The sequence below is a fragment of the Neopsephotus bourkii genome, unplaced genomic scaffold (genome assembly GCF_033783945.1).
Source record: "Neopsephotus bourkii isolate Nb327-2 ecotype Australia unplaced genomic scaffold, CSIRO-AGI_Nbou_v1 NB_1600, whole genome shotgun sequence".
NCBI classification, from domain to species: domain Eukaryota; kingdom Metazoa; phylum Chordata; class Aves; order Psittaciformes; family Psittacidae; genus Neopsephotus; species Neopsephotus bourkii.
Window position 1 is genome coordinate 5695319 of NW_026902076.1, and position 20959 is coordinate 5716277.

Below are 20959 nucleotides of genomic sequence, written 5' to 3' on the forward strand. Positions count from 1 at the left end.
GAAGCTTCCTATGGATTGGTGTGATATATGGAAAAAAAATAGAAGGCAACTTGCATATTACTCTGTATTTGTTACATGTAATACCCAGATGTCTCAGTTAGATGTTGTAGAAGTTTCTTCTTTGTGCTGTATGCAAATAGAAAGGTAAATCAAGGCATTTTTGTGAGAAAAGAGGTTGGGAAGGTGTGTGTATATTAAAACAATTAGTGAAAAAAGTAGTGCTTATAAAATTGCTTGTCTTTACTTATGCAGGTACAGGAATCAGTTCAGTGCACGAAAAGTCCCTCAAAAAGGAAGAATTATGCCAAAGACTTAAGGAACAACTAGATGCCCTTGAGAAAGAAACTGCTTCTAAACTTGCTGAAATGGATGCCTTTAACAGTCAGCTTAAGGTACATGGATTATCTAAATACTTAGCCTTAAGTTTCTTTTATTTCTCCATCCAATCACAGAGATTGGCGGCAGTCTTACCAGGCTTCCAAAAAGCTTTCCCCCAGCCTCCAGTGTGAAATAAGAATTACCAAAGGGCTTGGAGTAAATAATGCAGTGAAAATGTACTTAAAACTATTGCTAACATACTAAAATATGAACCTCTTGTTAATCATCGCTTTGCATGAGTCAACTTTGCTCACCGTCAACTTTTGCCTTCGAGAATACCATTTGATGTAAACATGTTTTTCAGGCCTTTGCAGATTCTGTTCTTATAGTACTGTGGTTATATTGGCTAATGTTTTTGAATTGTGGACTGAACACGGAACTTTTATTGAACATAGTACATGGTTTCATAGTGCATTGTACAACATAAGGTAGCAGACTAAGGTCCTAAAAGTAAGCATAGGCCTCTTATTTATGTATAAGGTAAGAAATACAGACCACTAGACCTGAATTTGTTTTTGTTCCAGAGGCAACTCTTGACTTTTGTAAAACTGGGTATGACTCTCAGGCAGGGCAGCATGCATCCACTTAACTTTATGTGCCAGCTTACTCCTAGTGGCCCTGATTTGAACTTTATTCATAAGTTATGGATTTATGTTTGGTGAGCGTGAAGGCTCTGCGCTCTCCAATAAAAGAACACAAAGAAAAAATTCGTCAACATTTAAGGAGTTTCTTTTCTTTTTAAAAATGGCTAAATGTAACATGCTTTTTTAGTTACTTGTTTATTGCATGGCTTGCTGTGTTCAGTAGCTGCTTCCACAATTCAGTCATCCCTAAAATATGTTTTCAAAATACAGTGCAAAGATTAATTGGCTTTTTATCTGCCTTATCTTACAGTGTGAGAATATGGATGATTCTGTTCTTCAGTGCCTTTTGTCTCTGCTAAGCTGTCTCAACAACCTCTTCCTCTTACTTAAGGTTATTTTCTAATCTTTGGCTTTTTTGTTTTTTAATTATTTCGCAACTTTGCTCTGCTGACCCTTTCTGTTTGGATGTATAACTTCTATTAAATACATTTTCCTAAAAGGTAATTGATAGGCACTTTGTGTTTCTGCTAGCTTTCACATCCTCTTAAAAACTTTTCTTACCTGCTTAGAAATTCAAACTACAAAATACCGATAGCCATTTTATTTCTTAATAGACTATGTTCACTCGTTTGCTCTACCCAGGTATTCTTTTCTGTTCAGGTAAGATTAACAAAAAAATTACCGCCTTAGATGGAAACAGTGTCTCTCCCACTTTTCCATCTGTTGCTCTCTACCTATTCCATACATCTAAACCATGAATCAGGTATATGAATTCTAGTCCCAGTTCAAAAGTCTGGAAATAGCATCAATATCCAGAATATGATACAGCAAGCACAATGCTATTAAACCTACAATTAACCCAGTACTAAACCCTGCTTGCTGTTTTTCCTCAACACTGCTTTTGCCTGCCAGGATCAGAAATCTGACTTTGAGAATGATTTATGAGAAAAAATAAAGAAATCAGAATTACTGAAGTGACCTTTCCATTTTGGGTTATTCTGTCCTGAAATCAAAGATCTGAGAGTTTTTATAATGCAAGTTTATTTCCACAGTGGTCCTCAAATTCTATGCAAAATTGGAAGTATTGTCATCTGAATGTGTTTGGGGAAAAACTGTGGTCAGTTGCTTGATTTAGTTTGTTGCTACAAAAGCTTCCACTTTCATCTTGCCCTTTTCATATAAATTGCACTGTATCTCTTAGGCAGCGTGATTGGTAGAGGTGCATGTGGTAGTGGGAATAGGTTGTTCTTAATTGCTGTATTTGCGTTTATGAGATCAGATATGAAAAGTCAGGATATACATGTTGTATTTTTCAGTGTGTATCTGTAGGGTTCCCAAGAAAAAATAATGTAGCATCTTACAGATGTTTTGTAACATGGTGAAGTACACTCTGAAGTAATCCTATTAATGTTGACTTTTTTTAATTTCTGTAAATCTGATTATCCCAAAGATTCATGCTGATTTTTGTGCTGTGAAAAAGTTTGTTATCAGAGGGAGATGGAATGGGACTTGAAGGATGTATTTAGAAGAGAAAAATTGTGAAGTTTACAAGTGCAGGGAAACTCCAGTCTGAGTTACTGTCTTTAGGCTATGGCTTCCCACAGGGGTAAGCCTGCTGGATATTTCTATAAAGTTTTTCTGATTTAAACATGGAATTGATTCTTTAGGAAGCATCACAAAGGGGAGCACCCTACAGAAGGTATGCATTCTCACGTTTATGGTATTGTGTTGGTTTTCAGTTGAAGTCTGACTCCTATTGCTTATTTAAAATATGCTTCACTGCCTTCTGTGCCCTTAGATAATGTTGTGTTTGAGCACTCAGTTTTATATCTTTCCTTCTGTCATATTTGCCATTTCCAGCAGGTGTATGACTGGAAGGGCTCTTTGAAAGCCTAAGTTACATCAGAGGCTTTGCAAACCTGCCATCTACTTTTATACTTCTGTTGATTTGACTTTTCTTTACAGTGACCTCCAAGGACTATTAATAACATAATATTACATTGTCCAGTTGTATTAAAACTTGGTTCACAAAATGTTAAAATGCCTGAATGCTTTTCTTGCAAGATTGGCTTTGCTCCTTTTGATGTACTTCATTGCATTTCCTCCCTAGGACCTGAGAGAAAGTTACAGCACACAGCAATTAGCCTTGGAGCAACTCCACAGGATCAAACAGGACAAAATAAGAGAGGTAGAAAAACGAAGAGCTGAACTTGCACAGAAAAAGCGACTGGAAGATGAGGCTGCAAGGTACCATGTCTGAATGTGTTTAAAGCAAAATAATGCTGATTGTATTAAATGAGAGGTCTAATCAGTAAAAATTGAGTTCCCTTAAAGGAAATGTTTTGTATGGAATACCACTGGTATAGGATGGTTTGAATTTACTCTTTCCAATCTGTTTTTATCTTCTTCTTATAAAAAAACCTAAAACTTATAATTCAGTTTTGATGGATAAATAAACCAGTTAGTCACTTTGCTATTAAGGTTTTAGCTTCTTTAATAATCCTTACACATTTAAAATTCCTCATACATTGTGACTTGTTTTGTTAGCCTCTGAACATCTGTCCTTAAAAGTACTTCTGACTGAGCAGTTAATAGGCTTTTGTTATGTATATCTGGACAGTTGTGAGATTGATACTTAAGACAAAAAGAAGGTAATTGGCTACTTAATTCCTACATTAATCTTAAAAGCTGTATGAGTGATTGAGCTTTGAGTTTTAAATTTGGTTCTTTTTTCTAGGACAGTAAAATTCAAACGTGTTTTTGAGAGGATCTTGCCTTCACCTTTATGATGCTGGTTTTGTTCAGTCCAGCCTTGTATCAAGCACTCAGACTTCTACTGTCCTCAGCTTTTGATTTCACATGGTCTTGTTACCAACTGGTTTAGTTTTCTTTTGTTTCACTGATTAAGAAACCATAGTTTCTAGGGCTCGATTCTGGCTGTCTTAAAATGTCAGTCTGTCTTTCTTCTCTTCTGACCTTCTGCTATCAGCTACTTGTTTTGGGTTTAGCAGCCTTAGATTGAAATGGTGCCAGAGAGGGTGGATGGGTATTCTTAGTGAGCAGTCCTCACCTTAAAATTGCTTTGATGTACTAGTTTTGACTTCTCATTCAGAGAATTGCTGTTTTCTCATTTTAATTTGAGAGAGATTTTCAGTGATTCATATTTGCTTTGACTGTTTTTTAATGAAGTAAAGCTGGTGACCTTGTAGTATATGCAATTCATGGCCTCAAGACAGCATTTTTCTACAACAGTGTGGTGGAGTTTCATAACACTTGTGACAGTCCCTTTAAGAGAACCATTTACTGTATGTATAGGGATATCCCATTAAGGGTTAGGTCTGCACTTTTCAGAGGAAAGATCTTGACAGCTAAAATACAATGATTTTTAAACGTGTTGAATTGGGTAATAACTTCTTCAGAGAGATGAGGCACGGGATAAAATCTGAATAATTTCAGAGAATACAGTCAGGTTTCTTGATTCTGTCTGCTGAAGAGTGTGGCTATGGTGAGGATAAGTGTATTGAATGGATTACAGCTGTCAAAGGCAAAAAATTCAAGCAGCAAAGATCAGTAGTAGTCAAAGGCTATTCTAACTGTATCTACCAGAATAAGATTTTGTTACTAATCTGTTTGGAAATCATAGTTTCATAGGATTATAGAGTGGCTTGGACTGGAAGGGACTTTAAAGCTCATCTAGTTCCACCCCCCCTGCCACGGACAGGGACACCTTCTGCTAGACCAGGTTGCTCCAAGCCCTGTCCAACATGTCCTTGAACACTGCCAGGGATGGGGCAGCCACAGCTTCTCTGGGCAACCTGTGCCCGGTACCTCACCACCCTCACAGGGAATTCTGCCAAATATCTAATCTAAATCTCCCCTTTTTCAGTTTAAACCCATTCCCCCTTGTCCTGTCACTACAATCCAATAATGAGATACAGATACTGCCTTGGTGGACAGCTAAAAACCACCTTTGTTCAATTAACAGATCGTTTCTTCCACATCAGGATATAGGTGAGCAGAAGTGTTTGTGGAAGCACTGCACAAGTGCACACTTGCCAGTGTTTTTATACCAAGAGTTTTAATCTGTTTGTTATTTATATGTGAAGTATAGTGGCACTCATGATAAGACAAAGCATGGTCTCCTGTGGAACAGCTTATCACCCAGAGAGGAGAGCGATCAATGTCATAGGCTCAGTTTTACTGACAAATGCAGTCAATTACTCTATGAGCACAGTCTCATTCATTTTTGTCTGAACGTTCTGTGTCTCTCTCATTCTTTTCTTTCAGGAAAGCAAAACGGGAGAAGGAAAACAGATGGCAGGAAAACATCCGAAGGGAGGAGGAAGAGAAAAAGAAGCGATTGGAGGAAGAACGAATGCAGGAAAAAGTTCAAGAAAAGCTGAAAGCTGAAGAAGCAGTTGCTCTGATGAGGGAAAGGGAAAATAAACAACAGTTTTATGCAGAGGAAGAGAAAAATAGGCAAACTGCAATCTTGAGGGAGACAGAGCAGCAAAGGCAGAGGCAACTGGAAGAAGATAAAAGAAAGCAAGAACAAATTGCAAGAGAGGCTGAGGAGAGACGTAAGCAGAATGAAGAAATAAAGAAGATAAAAGAAGTGATGAGCTCTCAAGAGATGGAGAAACACACTTCTAAATTAAACATAACTGAGAAGTTTGCAGATCTCTTGAAACCAACAGAGGGAAAAAGTCTTAAGCCACCCTGGAAAAATGAAGGTAATCTTAGTCTGTTAGATTTTTGCTTCAATGGTTCTCATTTTCCTGAGCATTTGTCATTCTTAAAATGTATATTATTATTAATGTGGCATTATGGCAGGCGTATTGTCTAAAATATTATTAAAAAAAAAGAAACAATGTTTAATGTCCTTAGTTTGTTTTAAATCATCCTACTAATTTAGGTGCTGAAAACTCATAGAAGTAACCCGTGACTGATTACAAATCTTCCAGTGATCCTGATCAATAAATCACAGATGCTGGAAGCAGTAATAGGACCTAACTGTAGTTGTGGACTTTGAAAAATAGTGGTTTAACAGTATTTTTGCTAAAGGCAGTTTTGATTAGTTCCATCTTCTATTAGTTCTTGTCAGTTTTTATTAGCCACCTTTGTCGCTGAGCTCAGCAAGAACCAAATTAGGACAGTGCTGAAGGATCTTTGCACGCTTCAGCTACCTTGTAAAAACATCAGCAGTGTCAATCACAGACTTGGAGAATAGAGGTACAAAGAAACTAGAACTGATACTTTGCTATTCTAGGTTTCTTAAGTAAAACCTTCATACATGCTGCTGAACCCTTTACTGTTGCAACAGTAGTATCTTTTCAACTTGGATAATTACAGTTGTGTTAAATGCGACTATAGCAAAGCAGTGGGTTAGCCAGAGCAGTTTGGCAAGGAAAGATGAGAAGATAAAGATTTTATTTTTTTTTCTTCAGAAGACAGTGCATTTTAGTGCCTGTGTTACATTTGCTGTGATTTGCATGTTGAAGTCTTGCACTTAATGTATCCCATTGGCCTGCTGTAGCTGGTGATTTCCTTTGATACTTGCCTGGGGGCAAGAACTGTACTCTTCTTGTATTCATACCTGTTGCTTAGAATGATGGAGCTTCAACTGAGCGCATGTCTTTTAGCTGAGTTAAAATGATAACTAATTTTCTTACCCTTTCAGGCACTGCATTTAGTGGCTCAGAGTCTAGGAATTCAGTTGCCTTGGTAAATTACAGAGCTTTATATCCATTTGAAGCAAGGAATCATGATGAGATGAGCTTTAATACTGGGGATATAATTCAGGTAAGATCTGCCATTCACATTTAACTTGCAGAAGTCCTACCCTCTTCCTCGGTCTTGAGATACACAAGGTCTTATGTGTCAAAAGCATTACATTGGCACATTTTAAAGCTTACTCAAAATTTAAATTTGATTGCTTTTTCTTAAACAAGTAAAAGTAATGTTAATACATCCAAAATCTTTCTTTGGATTTTACATATCCTAGATGTGTTGAGATTCTGTTTAAAATAACAATAGTGAATGGTAAATGTACACTTTCCAAAATTAGTAGATCAGGAATGATGTAGTTGCTGCAGTTTATTGTACATGTATAGGTTGGCCTTTAAGTGTCTGCTTGAAATATGAACATAGTAAGTAGAGGCATGAATTAGTCATTAATGCATTTGAAAGAAAATAAAAGTAGTTACTTAACAAGTAGATGTGAAAAGTTCTTCTGAATCTTAACACTGTTTTCTAATATATTGTTAACATTGACTTCTGCCTCTTGTTGGCTGGTCCTTTATGCATGTTCCCTCAGCCAGACATATACAGTAGTTTATTTTGTGTCCACTCTTCATAGCACTTTTCTGGGTTCATCTGAATATGCTATCTGTAATATTACTGCAGGACTATAAGATTGGAAATGTTTTCTAACATCTCAGTTGAAATGTGTTATTTTTTACAATGAGGGTGGCAAAATACTGGAACAGGTTGCCCAAAGAGGTGGTAGATGTGCCATCCCTGGAGACACTCAAGGCCAGGCTGGGTGTGATTTTTGGCCATCCTGGTTTAGTTGAAGATGTCCCTGCTCATTACAGCAGGGTTGGACTATGTGACCTTTGAAGGTCCCTTCCAACCCAAACTATTCTGTGATTCTATGATTCTGTGTAATTATATCACTTGCCAGCATAGACAGTTTTGAAAGCATGTGCCTTCAGGTGGACTTGTGAAAACTGATTTACAACCGTGGGAGTACAATTAACATACATGTATCTAATATATAAGTACGTATGGTTCCTCCTCATTCAGACTATCAGCAGTATAGGCAGGTGATGAGGGAGAATTTACAAAGCAATGTAGTACAAAATATTAAAAGTGTGAAGTATTAGCCTTCAGTTTGATGGTGTTAAATCATTTATTTGCATTTTTTTATACCAGTGAAGCATGGAAGGGGAGCAAGGGAAGAAGGTTTTGTTTTGGCTTCTTTCTCAGATATAACTGTGTCGTTTAACTGCTGGTACCTTATTTCAGCTGCTGCCTCCTCCTCTTACCCTCAATCCTCAACTAAGCTAACTAGCTGATAGTATTTGATGAGCTGGTAATTTTTAGCTAATTTTGATGAATTTGCTAATTCATAGCATAGTGGAGGCTTCAGTATTGCTATGAATGTTTAGAGATGCTCTGTACTTGTCCAAAAATTCTGTTATTTACTATATGATGGTGTTCTGGATGCAGTCAAATGGCAGTTAATTATATCTGTAAGCAGAACTGCAGCAGATGTTTTCATGCACTGTTGGGCTCGCCAGCCGCTACCTCTTGGCTGTGCATTTGACAAAACAGAACACAAACCATCATCATTGCTGGCAAGCCAGAGTGGCTCCAGGTGTAGTACATGATCCCCAGTGTGCAGGTTTGGGATCTGTTTGAAGGAATATGATGTCTTTGAGGCCTGTCTCTACCTGTCTCTAAGTCATTACAGTTGTTGTATTGCATCACCCTGTTCCTTGAACAGAGTAAAATCAGCTCCATTCTGGAAGGGAAGAGAATGAAAATGCTGATCCAGTATGAGTGCTGCTCATGCTGTTCAGTTCAAATTGCTAATAAATGCTGACATTGTGATTAAAGGATACCCTTTTTGTTTCATGCTGCTGTTTTCTTTGTATTTATATGCCTGTACATAGGTTGATGAAAAAAATGTGGGAGAGCCTGGTTGGCTTTATGGGAGTTTTCAAGGACGTTTTGGTTGGTTTCCATGCAATTACGTAGAAAAAATACCAGAAGGAGAAAAATCTTTATCTCCTAAGAAGGCCTTACTTCCTCCTGTAGTATCTTTATCTACTACCTCAGCTGCTTCAGAGTGAGTTTTTGTTACATTTGTGTTCAAGTCACTTTTTCTAAATTTAGCAAAGACATAACGTGCTGTATAGTTTTTATTTGGTGGTTTGGAGTTTTTTACTGTTGTTTTGGGGTTTGGTGGGTATTGTTGGTTTGATTTGGTTTTGGTTTCAATATAAATGCAGAAAACTTACTGAAGAATCTACCTGAAAGTCTTAGCTTGGGAATTGTAAGTCTTTGATAGTCTGCTTCACAATGTGTAGAATATGTTTTATGTATGTAAAAAAAAAAACCAAAACTATTACTCTGCTTGAGGTGCTTTTAAAATAAAAACTGTAATGTGTTCAATATGCCTGTATTCAATTTTCAGACCACTTTCACAAAGTAAATCTGCAGAAGAATCTGACTACCAAAACATCCCTTTTTCTAGCCTGAATGTTAATACAGCATGGCAACAGAAATCAGCTTTCACTCGCACTGTGTCCCCTGGATCTGTTTCACCCATTCATGGACAGGTATATTGTGTGAGAGTGGAGAACTTGCTGTATTTTAGATTCATGTTAATGAAACTAATTTAAAGAAAAAACAATCCAAACCGCACCTTTTCTAATACAGGGTACACTGAACAGGCTAGACGATAAAGAAGCTAGTCTGAATGCTCCACTAGTGTGCTTTGACATAACTCCATAAGTTTCCAGGGACCACTGAGCAAAAAGGCTCATGCAGTATGTTTCATAATTCTAAAAATGATTTTCACCTGTAACTAGACACACAAGATATTTCTAACAAATAAGAAATGGAATTGAGAGATTGTTCCTCAATTAGCAGCTTGTATACATCAAGCCCTCATTTGCTTAAACTTCAGTAAAGGATACATCAATGTTTGCTTTTTAACACTTGCACCAGTTTGGGGTAGTGTGGTCGTTCAACATCTCCACTTGTGTCTTAACAGGGGCAGCCTGTTGAGAACCTAAAAGCACAAGCACTTTGCTCTTGGACTGCAAAAAAAGATAACCACTTGAATTTCTCAAAAAATGATATCATTACTGTCCTGGAGCAGCAGGAAAACTGGTGGTTTGGAGAGGTACATGGAGGAAGGGGTTGGTTTCCAAAATCATATGTCAAGCTTTTACCTGGGAGCGAAATCAAGAAAGAGGAGTAAGTGCAACTTTTATTTTTTGTTTTATTCAGCAGTTCACAAGAAGAGGTGGTTTTAGAGTGCAAAATTCTTGCAGTGCTTTAAAGTGCAGAATATAAACACCATTTACAGTTTAAACCATGCCACTTCAAGCTTTTATTGTTTCATTCTGGCAAGCCAAGTAATGCTGGGCTCACTACTGTGTAAACAGACAGTCTTCAAGGCTGAGTGCTGTGAAAAATCAGTGATGTTTGATTATTCATCAAGTGCCAGACTTTGTTTTGGTTCATTACTGAGTCAGCTCTCTTGCAGTGTGGCTACACTCTGCCTCTGAAGGTGTCAATTTTTAAGTGACCTACAAATAGCTATAAGCTTGTAAGGTATATCTTGCAGAAGTAGTGTATTTTTCTTTACTTGAAAAGATGTTTATATCTATTCTAATGATGCAGGGTAACTGTTCAGGTAGTAATTCAAAGTCAGGTAACTGCGGGGGGATAGCTGCACCATTGTGTGTGAATTGTTCTTTCCATGTGTTATGATGAAAGTTACTAGAAATTCTGTAGAATGAGAGAATTTAGACAAAATCTTGAATTTGTTCTTCTTTTGAATAGCATAATTTGCAGATAGATTTTCTCATCTTTCATCACTTTTTTTTTTTTTAAGTGGTATGCCTTGGATGACATCTATCTTAAATATCAGTAATACCTGTCACTGTTTGACAGTCAGGGGTGTCTTTGCAGTTGATTCAGAGGCAATACCAGCTTTGAGATAATCAAAGTCTTATCTTAATAGAGAGATCTGTTCTTGATCTACCTTTTAGTTACACAAACCTTTGTTTTTTTCTGCAGACCAGAAGCTATTTATGCAGCTGTAAACAAAAAGCCTAATACACAGTCTTACACAGCAGGAGAGGGTAAGATAGCATGAAATACCCTATTTAACGATACAGCCTGTTTTTGCTTCATGGTGTGTGAATAAGCTTAAATATGTGATGGGTTTCTGAACAGGCCTTAATGCTTGTCCAAAAGACACAGTGCAAATGTTGATTTACTGATATGAGATTTATAAAACAGGAGTGTAAGTAAAGCTTGTAACTAATTCAGGTTGAGCATAGGCCTGGTTTTTTCTTTCGTTTTTAAGACTGATGCATTAATTTATTTCTGAAAACTTAAATATGTCTCATACCCATGAGTTCTTTTCCTACTGTTCTCTACTGTGTTATGGTGTACCATAGACATGAGAAGGGAGTTTTAGTCTCCTGAGCGTGGATTGTCTGCTTTTAATCAGTAGGGAGTATATAAATACTGCTAGAGAAAACTTTGTGGGAAGCACTTTCTAAGCTTTTTAATCTAGTGTCTCTCCATGCTTCACCAATTATTTTTTAATTTCACTTGTGTTTTCATTTTTGCTGTGTTAGATAAGAATGCTTTTAATCAGGTTTAGGTGTGGAATGTACATGCTTGCTGTGAAACACAGAGGGAGGGTGGAATGTTTAATGCAGGAGATGAGTTTTCAAGCTGTGGTGTACAAGCCTCTGCTGATCTGCGGGATGATGGCAAGGTAGTAACTCTTACTGTGCCAAATTAACACAAACTTGTGTACCTGTAATTCAAAGTTGTAAGCATGAGGTGAGATGTGATTACGATCAAGCGAGTAGCTAGGTTGATTCAAAGACTTGTGAAGACATAGATACCTTTACTTGCATATGATTTATTTTTATCCTCCTATCTGAAACTGTTGTCTCCTTCTTTGTATGTGCTATTTGCACAGAGTATGTTGCACTCTATTCGTATTCAAGCTCTGAGCCTGGTGACTTGACGTTCACGGAAGGTGAGGAAATCCTAGTGACCCAGAAGGAAGGGGAATGGTGGACCGGGAGCATTGACAGCAGAACTGGAATCTTCCCCTCCAATTATGTCAGACCAAAGGATCAAGAAGTGAGTTTGAATTCTGACAGTTATGTTAAGTACAGGCTCAAAATTAAAATCTCCATGTGTTTTTTTGTCCACATGCTTAAAGTTGATGTAAATTCTGCTGGTTTTATTGCACATTAAGTGTTGATTTTTGTGTCTTTGTAGGCTTCTAGTAATGCTGGCAAAACTGGAACTATAAATAAGAAACCCGGTAAGTGTGTGATAGCTTTTTAACATTCAGGACTGTTTCGTAAGTGACTGTGAGCATTTAGGTTCATAGCAGTGTTTTAATGGTGGGTTATGTTCTTAGCTGCAAGATACGTACCAGGATATTTCTATGTATCTAGCTCTTACTGTAATGAAAATGCAGTTAATATATTTTCTTACTAACAAGTGCAATTCATGTATTATCTTTTCAGAAATTGCTCAGGTTACAACTGCCTATGCTGCATCAGGAACTGAACAGCTTAGTCTTGCTCCAGGACAGCTAATACTTATTCTGAAGAAAAACGCTAGCGGATGGTGGCAAGGAGAGTTGCAGGTAGTTACTGAGAGAGAAATAATTGTGACTTTGTGAATAGCAAGGAGGTGTTCTTGGGTTTAATTTGAGAAAACAACTAAGTATAGTGTTCTAAAAGCTGGGTAGAAATCATAAATGTGGTATAAACCAGATTTAGGGGGAAAGAAGGTTTTTATTTAAACCTTGGGTTGCTGGGCTTCTTGTTTGTTGCTTTGGGGTGGGCTTTTTGGTCACAGAGAACAGTAAAGCTGTCAATTAATGTGTGCTTGAGATGGGGAAGAGAGTTGTTGACTGTTAATAAATTGGTTAGGATTTAATTGGTAAAACATTACATTGTAAAATTATTCTAATGAAAGAACTGGAATTCGTGGAAGTCGGAGTTGGGAGCTAGTTTATTGTAAAGGTTGGTGATCCCACTTTTCTCCTTTCCCCACCTAGTGATGAATTTCTAGTCCCAGGTATTGAGGGTACTGTTACATGGCATTCTTCTTAAATCATGATTCATATTTTGACTTTTGGAGCCCTATGAATCTTTTCTGTAATAGCCTTCATCTTTGCAACCAGCGCAGAAAGTTTAATCGTGATCTTATAATGTCTTTTTGTTACCCTTTAGCTGAATCTGCAACATTACCCTGAATTCAAACATGTTACTTCCAGTAATGAAAGCTATTTCTAGTAGTGGGATTGAACATTCAGCACAATAGAATGTCCTGTCCTCTTAATATCAGTTTGTTGGCCTTTGCCAAGGTATTCTACAGCCACACACATTCTTGTTTTGAGCAAATACTCTTGCTAACACCCATCTTCCCTCTCTCACAGTTAGAACAGGGCTGGTACAACTATTCAGCATCAGTCTTTAAAACCAGCCTGCTTTACAGATACAGGAGGAGAGATCGCAGTGAGCAAGTCAAGAAATTGCTGCACTGAGTTTCTGTGGGTTAACAGCAGTGGAAAGCTTACTCAAAGCATGTACAAATACGTGAATAGTTTGTATTTGAAGAAAAGCAAGCCCAGCGCTTGTTCAGGAAGAAGCCTCAAAGAATAAAAAGACAAATAAAAAAGCGGAAGGGAAACTGTGATCCCTGATTGTCAGTTCTTGATAGTTTGATAGTAGTAGACCTCAGTTTGCAGTTAGTGTTTCTAAAATCTGTGCTCACTTTTACATCCAGGTTTGTGTGTATGTGCGTACTCTGAAGTATGTTTATTTCTTCAGTGTGTGCAGAGATCATTTTTACCTGTGGGACTAAAAAGGAAAACACTGAAAACTAAAAACCTTCTCCAAGTCTCACATGCTGCAGTAGGTAGGAAGTGATATCAAATACTTAGGTCAGGGTTTTCGAAAGTAGCTTATGGTAATTGTTACCTGTGTTGTGGATATCTCCTCAGAGACTCCTGGCACAATGCATAAGTGGAATGTTTGTAGAGCAGATTTTACGCACTGAAATCATTAGCTGCACTTGAAAATATGAGATGAACACAGTTGCTAGAATATATTCGGGTGCAGTTTTATTTTAATTGGGTTGTTTTATCCTTAAGCAGATTTTTTTTTTCCTTTTGAGATCTGTTTAGATGGTGTTTGGAATCCTGACTTTTTGTCTTGTGTTGGCATAACTGTGTGACATATTTGTTGCGTTTTTCCCAATCTATAGACTATTTCATTTCTTAGTTGTGTACTGACCATTTTAAACATCTACAGGCAAGAGGGAAAAAGAGGCAGAAAGGATGGTTCCCTGCCAGCCATGTGAAATTACTGGGTCCGAGCAGTGAAAGAACCACATCTGCTGCTCCCTCAGGTAAAAAAAAGAAAACAGCCAAAGAAAGACTTTAATTTAGAGTATTTTATGTAACTGCTTCAGTTGTTCTGCTACTAGTCTGAATTACATAACTACCATAATACTGTATCTAATGGCCTGTGGTGGGTTGACCCTTGTCTGGACACCAGGTGCCCACCAAAGCCACTCTGTCACAGACCTCCTCACCTGAACAGAGGTCATAAAATACAGCAAAAGGCTCATGGGTTCAGATAAGGACAGGGAGAGACCACTTGACATTAACATCGTGGCCAAAACAGACTTGACTTCGGAGAATTAGTTTAATTTATTACCAATAAAATTGGAGCACAGTAATGAGAAATCAAACCAAATCTTACACCACCTTCCTCTCACCCTGCCCTTCCTCTGGGCTTAAAAGGACTTCCTAATTGTCTTACCTCCCACACCCCCAGCATGCAAGGGGGTGGGGGATTCCCATGTTTCTGCTGATCCTTCCTCCTCACACTCTTCCCCTGCTCCAGCATGGGGTTCCTCCCACAGAAGACAATCCTCCATGAACTTCTCCAATGTGAGTCCCACCGGCAGGCTGCAGTTCTTCATTAACTGCTTCAGTGTGGGTTCCCCCCAGAGGGTCACAAGTCCTGCAGCAAACCTGATCCAGTGTGAGCTCCTCTCTCCACAGGTCATAGGTCCTGCCAGGAGCCTGCTCCAGCATGGGCTTCCCACGGGATCACAGCCTCCTTTGGGCACCCCCCTACTCCGTTGTGGGGTCCTCCACAGGGTGCAGGTGGATTTCTGCTCCACTGTCATCCTCCATGGGCTGCAGGGGCAGAGCCTGCCTCACTATGGGCTGCACCACAGGCTGCGATGGAATCTCTGACCCAACACCTGGAGCACCTCCTCCCCTCCTTCCTCACTGACTCTGGTGTCCCCAGAGCTAGTGCTCTCACATATCCTCACTCCTCTCTCCACCTGCAGTTGCTCCTGAGCAGTAACTTTCTTCCCTTCTTAGATACATAATCCTAGAGATCACTGATGGGTTCAGCCTTGACTAGATGTGAGTCCATCTTGGAGACACTGGCACTCTGTCAGATGTCTGGGAACCTTCCAGCAGCTTCTCACAGAAGCCGCTCCTGTAGCCCCTCTGCTACCAGAACCTTGCCATCCAAACCCAGTACATAGCTGCATCTGATTGTAGTGTCACTTTGGAAGGTATAGTCCTAGTTAGAACCTGGGTCTTTTGACAGACTTGACCATCAGCTGTTGTCTGTGTCCAAGAAAGGTAAAATCTCACAACTTCTTAATCAAAACAATTCTTCATAGGGTCCCTTCCTAGCATATACTGTTCTCTACATACCTTACAACAGAAACTCTTGTCATACAAAGATGTTTATATCCAGAAATCTGTGAGAATGAGCAGTCCATCTTCTATGGCAAGAGCTTTCTGGTTTTGCAGGGTGCACTAAAGAGCTGTACTCTTCTCATTTAGAAACTCCATGTTCTAAAATATTACAGAAAAGTAACAATCCTTGACAAACACCTTGGAATTACATGTACTGCTCCTTCTAGGGAAGGAGACTGAGCAACAGATTTCCACTAGATATTTCCATTTGAACAGCCAGGTACAAATGAGATTATTTCACTGATAATGAACTTTTTTGGTTCTACGTACCTAAATTGTGCTGTTCTCCACAGCTGTGACTTGCTTATACAACAGCTGCTGGGTGTTACTGCACCAAACTTCCCTTCAAATAAACTAGCAGCTCACAACTAATGCACATTTCCTCTTCCTTTGCTACATTTTTTTTCTCACAAGTACCAGGTGTAAGATAATCAAATTCACTTTCTTTTCCAATATAGTAAAAGAGATAGGAGCATGCTTGATTATATTTTATGATGTTTAGAAGTGGATTTGGCTATATGCTATATGCTAATTGAATCCATTTGCTACATAAGTGCATAGATACATAAAGTAGAACTAAAGATTATTGCCTGGCCTAATTGGAAAGAAAATAAAAGAGAGGTTAGTTCCACGTCAAGATCAGATCATGTGGCACTTTTCTTATGTAACAGTGTATGTGAAATTGTTGTTCCTTTCCCATGGTTATGTAAAGCACTGAAAAAACAGTTAATACTTGTGTAACTATTCTGGTATTTTGGTTTTCTCTTCATAGTGTGTCAAGTGATAGCTATGTACGACTACATGGCAAACAATGAAGATGAGCTCAGTTTCTCCAAAGGGCAGCTTATCAATGTACTGAACAAAGATGATGCTGACTGGTGGCAAGGAGAAATCGGTGGTGTGACGGGTCTCTTCCCCTCAAACTATGTGAAGATGACCACGGATTGTGATCCAAGTCAGCAGTGTAAGCAACTTTTATTCATTTTATTACCTTATTTCAAAGGTGCATTGTTATTCTTCTTTGTATTTGGAATTTGGAATTCCAGGCATCAGCAGAATTTATTGGTACTTTAAATACTCTTTCTTTAAATAATTTTAGTATAGTACTAAGTACTTCAAATATTTTTCTGTTCAACCTACAACCAACCATCATGTTACCAGCCAGCCCGGGGGTGGTAGTAAGAGTGCTCAGGTGAGCTAAAAATGCTGGATTTCATTAATGTTCCCCTTCCAGTAAGGGTGCTGATGTTTGATAACTGACAGAGACTGGGAATTGGTGCAGGCATTCTATGCTCCACTATAGAACTTCCTCAAGTTTTATAAAACAAGAAAAAGCGTCTGCTGTAGTCATCTTTAACTTACAAACTAAGTTACTAAATAATCAGTTAAGTAAAAGTAACCATAGGAAGAGTAGGAAAAAGATTCTAGCATTAGCGAGTGATCTATCCTGCGGTAAATATGTGTGTCCTGGCTCCCAGCAATCTAGCTGTCATCCAGTGCTGAGAAACAAGATACACATAAAAACATAGGTTAAGCTGAAAATTATCAGCAGCAGGCTGAGAACTGAACGCTAGAATATACACCTGCCTGACACTCAATTTTCTCTTTTTTGCACATGAACACAGTAAAGGCTTCTGGTGACCCACACACACGCACGCCCCATTTTTTTTCCCCTTTCTTCCACCATTATTACTCCTGAGACACTGTGATTAAACCAACTTTTATATCAGCCCATGCCACCAGTGGGTTTGGGAATATATCTTGACTCTCCTTTGACGTAACAGCCTTATCCCTTCACTTGCCTTTTTTTCCCTAGGCATCATTTGTAGTTTTCTCAATATAAAGACACACATCCAGAAGTCTGGTTCAGTTTCACTCTTAGTAGTCTATAGGTAGCGTGTAGGACCAGTTTGCACTTAAGATTTGATCAACGTAGGTGTGTTGTGACAGAAGGATTCACAAATGCAGTGATGAAGGTACCGCTTGGATTGGAAAGTTGAAATATTTAACCTGGGTGGCTTGTTAGAGTACCTGGGTAGAAGGCACCGTTCCTGAGGTGTGAGCTGCATTACATCTGTGCCCGCATTTCTGCTAACACATTGATTGGGGTTTTTTTCTCTATGTATTTTTTTTAATGCCTCTGGCCAGTGTGGCCGTGAGAACAAAAGCTTCTGCAGTTAGACTGAACTTAATCATTCTTTTGATTAGGCCTGTCTAAATCATTAAAATGATCCTTTGAAAGTCTTGCTGTTGTTTACAAAATCTCAATTTTGAAGAAATCGTGTAGAGTAAACCCAGATGGGCTCTAACATTAAGAGTCTGTCTGGGTGTTAGAACTTCCTGAATTTTCAAAAGCTATGGAGATACTGGCTTATCACACCAGGTGTGTTGTCGTATAAAGTAACGTTGCTGAAAGTCCTAAGAGCAAGGAGATTTACATACACCACTCATTTTCAACAGAAACAGTGCTGAGACCAAGTTGTAATTGGAAACCTTTGATATGATGGCTAGGTTTTTGTCATTATTTGCTGATATGTCTTTAGGGTGCTTCTCAGATTTCAAAGTTGTGGAGTAAAAATATTTCCACCCAGATCAAACTGTGCCTGTGTGAACAGAACTTTCCTTTGAAAGTATATTGACAAAAGGCAGGCAGTGGCAGTTGGATGAGCTGATGTGCACCATGTCATCCGTACTTGATTGTTAAACTTTGGTCTAAGAAGTAGTCTGTTTGCTGTGAAGCAAACCTACTGGTGCTTTATTAACAAAATCTTCCTGTTGGTGAATGGAGAATACATTGAATTTCATACGTTTTAAATTCTCTGAGCATTTCACATGAGCTGACTTACGTATCAGCTTTGTGCTGGGATTTGCCCTCTCTTGTGATAATAAAACATACACATTTGGAAACTTCAGGGAAAGTCTTGCTTTAAGTCCAGAGGCTGCTCAAAACCAGCATGGCTTGTTAGCTCAAGCACAGAGCTGTGCAAATACTGTTACACAGATTTCACCTGGGCTGCTTTCATATGGTGCAGAGTGCGAGCCAGTAAGTTATGTTAGCAGCAAGCTAGTGCTGCACCACTCTTCCGTAACCAGAGAGGTATGTACTGACTGAACTTTCAAACTTCCTTGGATTTCCTTACAATATGTTCTGCTCACTCTTAAATATAGTGCAGCTCCTATCACTACTATTCTTGAAGAAATCACTAAGCAGTTGTCCCACATAAATGTCGATGTGGCCCTCTAGGGACCAGCTTAGACATACAACAATATAATTTTTAAAATAGGTTGTTGTATTTTAAAGAATTGTTAATCTGAGCATTGTAATGTTTGCCGAAGAACAGCAGTTTCTTCCACTGTCTTTCTAGATGGTCAAATATAAATGGTATTTGAAAGGGAGCAGACAGATTTGGTTTACTCAAATAGGTTTGCAGCTTAGGAAAAATCTGCTTTTCCTGCAAATTTAAACTCTGCTGTACGGACCACCTTTGTATCTGGTGTCTTACCTGACACTTACTAGTTATAGCTGTAATGGCAAGCTTCTCTAGCAAAGAGGGAACTTAGATTAGTGAGGTGTTTCTTTCTCTCGGGTTGCTGAAATAGCTCTCTCAAGGGAATAAACTGTGCTAACAAAATCACTTCTGTTGGTGTAGCTGCACATCCTGGCCTAGAATCTCTACAGAGAAAAAGAAATGGAATCAGCTAAGGGTGTCTTAGGTCTGTCAACAGGCCTCTTACATACAGTTGTGTCCTGGTGTTTGCAGAACACACAATACTTGAGAGTGATGCTCTCAGTGACTGTGGTGATGGTTAGACTTACTTATCTTTTAATGACATTTTACTAGCCCTTACTCTGTTTGCACAGAAGTAATCGCAAAGAATCAGTAAGATATACAGGAGGTTTCAAAATATGAATAGGTATAGATTTAAAGTAAAGGAATGTGCATCATCTCATAGTCTCTGTTCTTTAAGTGCTTGCTCAAGTTGTTCAGTCAGATCTTTCTTGTCTTGCCAGTACCTGACTAGGACATGTCTACCAGGTTTTCTTTGCATTGACCCAAGGGCTGTGTAAGGCAGATAGGTTTACGCATCTGCCACATCCAGTTCCACCCAGTGGCCTGGTCTGGAGACAATTTCTCTGTTTCAGCCAATCTGTCTGCATTAAGCAGTTGCTCGTAGAAACTTGTTCCCTCCTTATCTCTTGCCTTTTGCAGCAAGAGAGCTTTTTTCCAATTTTTCATCTTATCCATGTGACCAATCTGAGCCTTGTCCTTGTAGTTTCCTTAGCTGAGATTTTCTCCGCTCAGGCGCCTCAGATGGAGGCAAGACCCATGTTCCAGCTACATACTTGGATGTTTTTCAGTGTTAAGAGATCAGTTCACTTCTCAGAGATGTTCTTGCTGAGAGCTGGACAGCCCAGCCAGGTAGAAACACTTATGCTCAGTGTGCAGAGGCTTCCAGTTCATCTTACCTGAGGTACCTGTTTCCCTTTGCGAGACTGGTCTTCCATAGAGGTGAATGTTGTACCAGTTCTTTCTGCTCTAATGTACATATAATTATTGTTTCTGTTCACTCTTTTTTACTTTTCTTAGCCCAGCATTGCTGCAGTTCCTCAGCCACCTAAGTTACCCCTTCAGGTGCTCAGACCTGAGTTTCTGGTAGTCCCCATAGCCTGATAAGCACCTTCTTCCCCCAGTTAAACCTGCCTGCTCTGCCTTCTGCCAGTGCAGTGGCAAAAGTTAGGCTGAGAACAGATTTCTCTCTGTAGACTGTTCTTCACATGTGTATGATGATAGTATGAATTTCCTTGGGTATAAACTTAAATGTTCATAGTAATATCACTAGATCTTTGTATTTTTTTCCTCCCCAGACCTTACCTGTAGATGTGACACATGAGAGACATGAGGCAAATCCTGTCCTTTCAACAGCAAGGATCTGTATTTCCTGAAGTTTATCTCCATGCACAAAAGATCATTAGGATTCCTATCCAGCACTGTCTCATGAGTGAAGCTGTCCAATTTTCAAGGATGTTGATAGTGAAAAAACAAGTTCTGAACAGACCTGCTCATGCCAGCTGCATTTGTGTGTCTATATATGGACAACACATTCAAAGTTCCCAAGTTACTGCCAAGTAACTTTTCTTTATGAGGATGGAGTAAGAGTTTGTGGTATGGCTTTGAGGTGCATGTTGCCAGTCCACATTCACTTTTTAACACGTGAAGATAATTAATTTGTTCTAAGATTTTACTCAGAAGCTCCAGAATTTTACCCTTTTACCAAGAATCAAATAGAGAATCAATCCCTTAGTCCATAGTGAACATGGTCATTTTGTATTTCTAAAACTATTTGGTAGTTTTAGAATGTCAGTCAGGCTTGATAAAGATTCCACGTGGAAATCCTGGGGTCCGGAATATTCTCCAGA

General features: G+C 38.8%; 1 protein-coding gene across 4 annotated transcripts in view; it reads left to right on the forward strand.

Moving 5' to 3' along the window:
- ITSN2 (intersectin 2) overlaps positions 1-20959 on the forward strand; it is an 82131-nt gene that overhangs the window by 43573 nt on the left and 17599 nt on the right. For 3 of the 4 annotated variants that reach the window (XM_061372323.1, XM_061372326.1, XM_061372325.1), the window contains 14 exons: positions 253-392; positions 1273-1353; positions 3073-3209; positions 5250-5695; positions 6643-6764; positions 8642-8817; positions 9166-9310; positions 9748-9953; positions 10782-10846; positions 11704-11870; positions 12012-12057; positions 12266-12387; positions 14063-14159; positions 16313-16504. In XM_061372323.1, the coding sequence (XP_061228307.1) occupies positions 253-392; positions 1273-1353; positions 3073-3209; positions 5250-5695; positions 6643-6764; positions 8642-8817; positions 9166-9310; positions 9748-9953; positions 10782-10846; positions 11704-11870; positions 12012-12057; positions 12266-12387; positions 14063-14159; positions 16313-16504 (2142 nt within the window). The remainder of the gene's footprint in view (positions 1-252; positions 393-1272; positions 1354-3072; positions 3210-5249; positions 5696-6642; positions 6765-8641; positions 8818-9165; positions 9311-9747; positions 9954-10781; positions 10847-11703; positions 11871-12011; positions 12058-12265; positions 12388-14062; positions 14160-16312; positions 16505-20959) is intronic. The other variant, XM_061372324.1, reaches the window with a different exon arrangement.